The sequence below is a fragment of the Babylonia areolata genome, chromosome 13 (genome assembly GCF_041734735.1).
Source record: "Babylonia areolata isolate BAREFJ2019XMU chromosome 13, ASM4173473v1, whole genome shotgun sequence".
Lineage (NCBI taxonomy): Eukaryota > Metazoa > Mollusca > Gastropoda > Neogastropoda > Buccinidae > Babylonia > Babylonia areolata.
In genome coordinates this window covers 4,038,359-4,045,348 of record NC_134888.1, presented here as the reverse complement: position 1 = coordinate 4,045,348, position 6,990 = coordinate 4,038,359, and the positions used below count along the sequence as shown (strand labels likewise).

Below are 6,990 nucleotides of genomic sequence, written 5' to 3'. Positions count from 1 at the left end.
TTTTTCCTCCAGGTCCTATTCTTCTGCGTTCTCACGTGGATTTCAGTACTGAGCTACACTGACGTGACTGATCTGGCATTCACTTGGAAAGCCTTTTCAGTAGCAAGCTACATACCGTTAAAAACATATAATATCATGACTCCACGGAATTTATTTGACAGCATTAAATACCTAGTTCAAGACCACTACAACAGGCAGGAACAACGGTATACAGTGGACACTCTGGACACAGCTGGACGATCTCGACTTCGCTGACGACCTGGCGCTCCTGTCACACAACCACAGCCAGATGCAGGACAAGACCACTCGCCTGGAGACCACGTCAGCCAGGACAGGGCTCAAGATCAACAAGAAGAAGACCGTCCGAGCTGATGAAGATCAACACCACTGCCAACTGAACACTCCAGTCACAGTCGGTGGAGAGCCCATCAGGGAGGAGGAGTCTTTCGTCTACTTGGGAAGCGTGGTTGACCGACAGGGAGGCACGGACCGAGACGTCACAGCCAAAATCGGCAAGACAAGAACAGCTTTCATCATGCTCAAGAACATCTGGGCATCTGGAGCAATCAGTATGAAAACCAAATTCCACATCTTCAACTCCAGTGTGAAGTCAATTCTGCTCTACGGATGCGAGACATGGCGGACAACACAGACGATGCAGCAGAAGATTCAGACATTCTTCAACACCTGTCTGAGGTGCATCTACAAGATCCACCGTATGGCAGGAGAAGATCCGAAACAAAGATCTGTGGGAGCGAGCGGGACAGGAACCAGTGGCCAAGCAGATACTGAGAAGGAAGTGGTGCTGCGTCCAGCATCGCCAAGCCCTGACTGGAACCCGCAGGGAAAGAGGAAGAGAGGCCGGCCTCGCAACAGCTGGAGGCGAGATACCGAGGCAGAGCTGAAGCAGCAAGGGACCAACTGGACTGGAATGGCCAGAACAGCCCAGAACAGAGTGCGATGGCGAGGGGTCGTCGATGGCCTATGCTCCACCAGGAGCGATGGGCAAAATGAATGAATGAATGAAATACCTACAGCCTTGGTACAGTCGGCTTTCTGGTCGATCGCTTGTCAAACTACTGACTCAGTGGACAACTACGTCACACGGAGTTGCTGGCTGCTTGGGAATAAAGTGTCTTAGGTTCGATTCCAAACAGGTCAGATTTTTACTCATCGTTCCATTAACCTTTGAGCGGTGGTCTGAGTATTTGCCTTTTTGACAGGAAAATAAACCGAGACCCCTTCCGAAATATGCACATGCCCGCGTAAAAGAAAAAAGTTTGACGTCACACATTTGCAAGCTGCTTTGTGTATAAGCACGATAAATTTTAAGAGAACTGCGTTTCCGGTTTTACATTGATTGACAAAGCCCAAAATGGCTACCCCTTTCCCGTCACAAGAACACAGACCATTAAAAAAGCCGCGGCTTGGTCCGCCTGATGTGTATCCACAAGATCCAAAGCAAAAAGAGGTAAGTAATGTTTGATAAATTTCGATTGCAAGATGCGCTGTTTCCATTTGGCGATATCTTTTTTCGTTTTACCCAGGGATGTTTCTGTGCAGTATGCTTCATAACAATCACCGATTCAGTTTCTTCCTCTTTTTCGGGTTTTAGAATGGCCACTGTTAAAAGGGGGAGTAGATAAAACACACAGTTTGACTCTATTGAATGAGCAATAATGGCAGCAACAAGTCTGCGAGGGAGAAAAATTTAATAATATCTGTTTAGAATTTTCGGTCCATTTTGTAAATACTGAAAACAGATCAGGATGCTCTCCCTTTTCAGGTTTTTATTCTTCCGAATTCATGATCTCGAATCAGTCAAATATCACCAGTTTCAGCTCGACACCCATCCAAACACACACACACACACACACACACACACACACACACACACACACACACACACACACACAGAGTGATATACACTCACACAAATTTTATGTTCACTACAGTAAGTTTGGTGCTGAAATCCCTATTGTCAATTGGTATGTACAAACACCCGTAAGCAGGTAAGTTCCCTTTATAAATTATAATGATAGTGATAGTTAAAATAACAAGAATTAAATTATTAACAATAATAATGATAATAATAATAGTATAAAAAAAAGAATAAGAATAATAATAAAATAATAATGAATAAAATAATTATAATAATGATAATCACATCATCAACAGTAATAGTAATAATGATGATAATAATAACAATAATAGTGATATGATGATAGTAATAACAATGATAATGATATAGACATGCGCAATATCCAAATGGTTTAGACGTTGGACTTTCAATCTTAGGGTCCCGGGTGTGAATCACGGTAACGGCGCCTGGTGGGTAAAGGGTGGAGATTTTTCCGATCTCCCAGGTCAACATATGTACAGACCTGCTAGTGCCTGAACCCCCTACATGTGTATATGCATGCAGAAGATCTAATACGCATGTTAAAGATCCTGTAACCCATGTCAGCATTTGGTGGGTTATGGAGACATGAAAATACCCAGCACGCATAAAATGCTAGTTATGGTCAAACTTATGACCGCTGAGCATTAATAGAAGAAGAGGAAGAAGATGATGATGATAATGGTTATATTGAAAGCAAAATAAATAATGACGAATAAATCACAACACACAAATTTGTAATCATTTGCTTTCATGATGATTTATTAACATTTTTATACTGCCAGAGCCTGAAATTAAAGCTATTTAGGTAGTAACTGACCTGCATGCTATTTAAAAAAATTAATTTGCTTTCAAGCATACACAGTTGCTATGTCTCTTTCATTTGCCAAGTTTTCTTTAAAATCAAAAGTGATATAATTGTCTTTGTGTTTGATAACGATTGCTCCATTTCATTTGAGCTGGCTGATGTGCATTTTCTTTAGTTACCAGTTTATTTGGCATAGCAGAAATATGCCATATGGATATGTTGAATCATAATGAAACATTTGAAAATTGTAAATATTTTAATTTTGACTGTGTTTAACTTTTACAGGATGAACTTAATCAAGCAAGCGTGAAACATGGTTTCAGTAACACTCCAGCCTTCAGTGATGAGGTAATGTGTTATTGTCCAAATGTGTGTGTGTGTGTGTGTGTGTGTGTGTCTGTCTGTCTGTCTGTCTGTGTGTCTGTCTGTCTGTGTATGCATGAATGAAAATAGAAACACATAACAACTGAACAAGCAAAGAAGAAGCAACTTTATAATCAACCAGAGTGGTCAAAGATACCAGCAGTAATGATCCTGGATACTTTGAGTGAAGGCTCATTATCCACCATGCACACTGTAAGTTTCTTGTGTATTACAAAAAAACAAAAAACAAAAACAAAAAAAAACAAAAAATCACATTGCTTTGCTGTTTGAAAATGAAACACAGAGAAGAAACTCATGGATATTGTGAAATGCAATTTTTGAACTTTACTTCATGAAAGCATTTATTGTTATGATGACATTGTACTGAATTTTTATACTCGACTTCATGAAAGCATACATAATTATGATAATGACTTTGCACTGCTCACATCGTGCACTATAATTCCTGGAGGATGTTCACAGTTCAGTATGGATTCTCTTCAGTGTACATTCTCGTCACTTGTACCATGCATGCCTTCATGTTCCTCCTACTTAGCAGTAACACTGCTAATGGTTAGATGCCTTTTAACTGGCATAAATGCATGGATGAATATTTCATCATTCATGTCCCTATATTCATTATGCAAGCATAATTTTTTTCACAACTCTTGATGTGCGTACAACCGTGCAGATCTGATATGCATGATTATAAATTTTAATTGTAACAAATATTAAAACTAACACTAAACACAGAGGTATGGGCAAAAAAGTCAAACATTGTGAAGAACGGATCTGAATCCTCGAAAGAATGATGCCAAAAATGGTGATAAATACTAAAATTGATCCAAATTCTGGGAACAGTCACACTGATCAGAATGGTAAATGGTAGCCTTGTCTGAAGTTGAACCACTACCACAGATCACCAGACCCAGGTTTCAGCAGGGTCCAGGCATTGTCCTTGAAATTTTGTGCCAACAGTATATATACTGTAAACTGCCAGTACCTTGTAAACGCTCACTCCCACCTGGGACAAATTCCATCCTGAAGTTACGTATGGGTGGGCATTTACTGGGTACTTTCCCCTTTGAGGGAGCCCATTTGCTGACTTGGTTTCACCACACAGCGCTGGCTGGGATGGCAGTGAGAACAGAATGCTGGCTGCTGAAACAAGACACTGTGTCATGGAGTAATGTACTGTCATGCTCAGTGACACGTTAACATGTCATGCAATCTCTAGATCTACGTTTGCACTGCTTTGAAAAGCAACACGAACATGAATAGCAAATTGAATTATGATCAGTTGATGACTTCTTTTGTTGTTGTTTTTTAAAGTGAGGAATGGGCATTTACAAGGTGCTTTTTTGACTCACTTGTGTAAATAAAGTGAGTCTATGTTTTAACCCGGTGTTCAGTTTGTGTGTGTGTGTGTGTGTGTGTGTGTGTGTGTGTGTGTCCGTGTGTCTGTGGTAAACTTTAACATTGACATTTTCTCTGCAAATACTTTGTCAGTTGACACCAAATTTGGCATAAAAATAGGAAAAATTCAGTTCTTTCCAGTCATCTTGTTTAAAACAATATTGCACCTCTGGGATGGGCAAAAAAAAAAAAAAAAAAAGAAGCCTAATTATATGCAAACTGCATTTACTGTTATATTTATATTTTTTGTATTCTCTAAACTTGGCACTTTGACCTCTTATTCTGACACAACAACAAGAGGAGTCATTATTATCATTTTTTGTTCAAACAGGAACTTCTTTTGCTAAGCATGGAATTTTTTATTTATTTTGCAAATGTTTTGGTGCAGATATCACAAGTGAGTCTTGAAGGCCTTGCCTCTCTTGTTTTGTGATCATTTGATAGAGTTCAGATTGAAAAAAAAAAAAAAATCAAACAAGATTCCATTGCATACCGAACAAGATGCCATGGCATACCAAACAAGATGCCATGACATACCAAACAGCAGGATTCCATTGCATCATTGCGTGTGCCTGTGTGTTGCAGTATGGGTCGGAGAAGGGCTCCGGCCTGTCGGCGGAGAAGTTTGGCAGCTACTTCCAGTCCATCATGATGAAGAAGGTGGACCTCAACACCCTGCAGGACACCAAGAAGAAACAGCAGCTGCCTGTCAAGGACAACTTCTGGCCTGTGAGTGGTGTTCTTCAGGTTGTGTGTGTGTGCGTGTGTGTGTGTGTGTGTGTGGTGGAAGGAGAAACAGCTAGAAAGAGAGAAGGAGGCAAAAGAACGTGTGTGGGGGGGACGTTCACTCAGTCTAACTCTGCGACTAAACCATGGCTGTTGTCAGTTGGGGGCTCAGTAGGTGGTGTCCTAAATACGTTAAATCAGAGCAGGCTACACAACACCACCGAAGTGACTCAGCAGCAGTGCAGGGTCTACTCTGGTGTGTGGTTTCCTGGCAACCTGACATTGATGGTTCTCTGTGGACTGCCAGTGTTGGGACTGTGACAGATGGAGTCGGGTGTGGCTGTGTATTGGGGACACAGAATGAGTGGTGTGGGAGTAGTAGTAGTAGTAGGCCTCCTTCGGTCATGGCTGACCATGGATAGAGTATACCCGACCTAATGTCTAATTGGGCTGTCTGCTTGGACCAAGCAGCGTCGCCTGTGACTGTAGAGACCGATGCGAGAGAGACAGTCTCTGTCGCAGCGGTCACATGTGTAAGCTGATGCTGGTCTGTCGGCTGCCGTCCCTTTTCTGCGAGCTTGCTTTTCTGCTGCAGCAGCTGACAGTTTGTCCTCACCAATCCGTAGCTGATTCTTGAGAGTGCTTCTCCATCTGTTGCGGTCATCTGCAAGGCCCTCCCAGGAATCAGTGTTGATCTCAAGTGCCTTCATGTCACGTTTGCAAACGTCTTTGTATCTCAGCTGTGGGCGGCCGATGCTTCTCTGCCCCGTGGCGAGCTCTCCATAAAGGATGTCTTTTGGGATGCGACCATCTTCCATGCGGCGAACGTGGTCCAGCCAGCGCAGCCGACACTGTGGGAGTGATGCCATTGAAATGGTGCAGATGATGGGACAGCAAAAAAAAAAAAAAAAAAAAAGAAGAAAAAGAAAAGAGATATTGTATGAGTGTCTGTCTGTAGAGACATTGTATGTGTGTGTCTGTAGAGACAGACTGGATGGGTGAATAATGACTTGAGTGCTTGGAATAATGAGACATATATATATACTGATTGGGTTTCAACACAAATAAAGAGACATTGTTGTGTGAGTAATTGCTTTGAAAAGAGATTGTTGGATAGATTATTGAATACTTTATTGAGAAAATACAAGTTTGATCGATAGATTATTAGATACTTTATTGAGAAGATTATTGAATACTTAATTGAAAAGTACAATCTGAGAGGTGTCTTGGTGGGGATGACTCTGGATGGAAATGTGGGAAGTCAGTGGAGTGATGGCCTAGAGGTAACGCGTCCGCCTAGGAAGCGAGAGAATCTGAGCGCGCTGGTTCGAATCACGGCTCAGCCGCCGATATTTTCTCCCCCTCCACTAGACCTTGAGTGGTGGTCTGGACGCTGGTCATTCGGATGAGACGATAAACTGAGGTCCCGTGTGCAGCACGCACTTAGCGCACGTAAAAGAACCCACGGCAACAAAAGGGTTGTTCCTGGCAAAATTCTGTAGAAAAATCCACGTCAATAGGAAAAACAAATAAAACTGCACGCAGGAAAAATACAACAACAAAAAATGGGTGGCGATGTAGTATAGCGATGCGCTCTCCCTAGGGAGAGCAGCCCGAATTTCACACTCTGTTGTGATAAAAAGAAATACAAAATACAAAATACAAATACAAACTAACTGGTGGACTAACTATTAGCCTTGTTGCTGGCTGGTGTGTGTGTGGAGTCATGAATAGATGCATGTAAAATTAGTAGATGTGGCGACGGGTGCAATAGCCG

The 6,990-nt window shown here is 41.9% G+C and overlaps 1 protein-coding gene across 1 annotated transcript in view; it reads left to right on the top strand.

Annotated features, from left to right (window-relative positions):
- Positions 1 to 1,350: 1,350 nt before the first annotated feature.
- Positions 1,351 to 6,990, top strand: part of LOC143289318 (mediator of RNA polymerase II transcription subunit 12-like protein) — a 107,732-nt gene continuing 102,092 nt past the window's right edge. Inside the window, exons 1-3 of the mRNA XM_076598317.1 lie at positions 1,351 to 1,471; positions 2,994 to 3,056; positions 5,073 to 5,216. Of these exons, the coding sequence (XP_076454432.1) occupies positions 1,376 to 1,471; positions 2,994 to 3,056; positions 5,073 to 5,216 (303 nt within the window). The 5' untranslated portion in view covers positions 1,351 to 1,375. The remainder of the gene's footprint in view (positions 1,472 to 2,993; positions 3,057 to 5,072; positions 5,217 to 6,990) is intronic.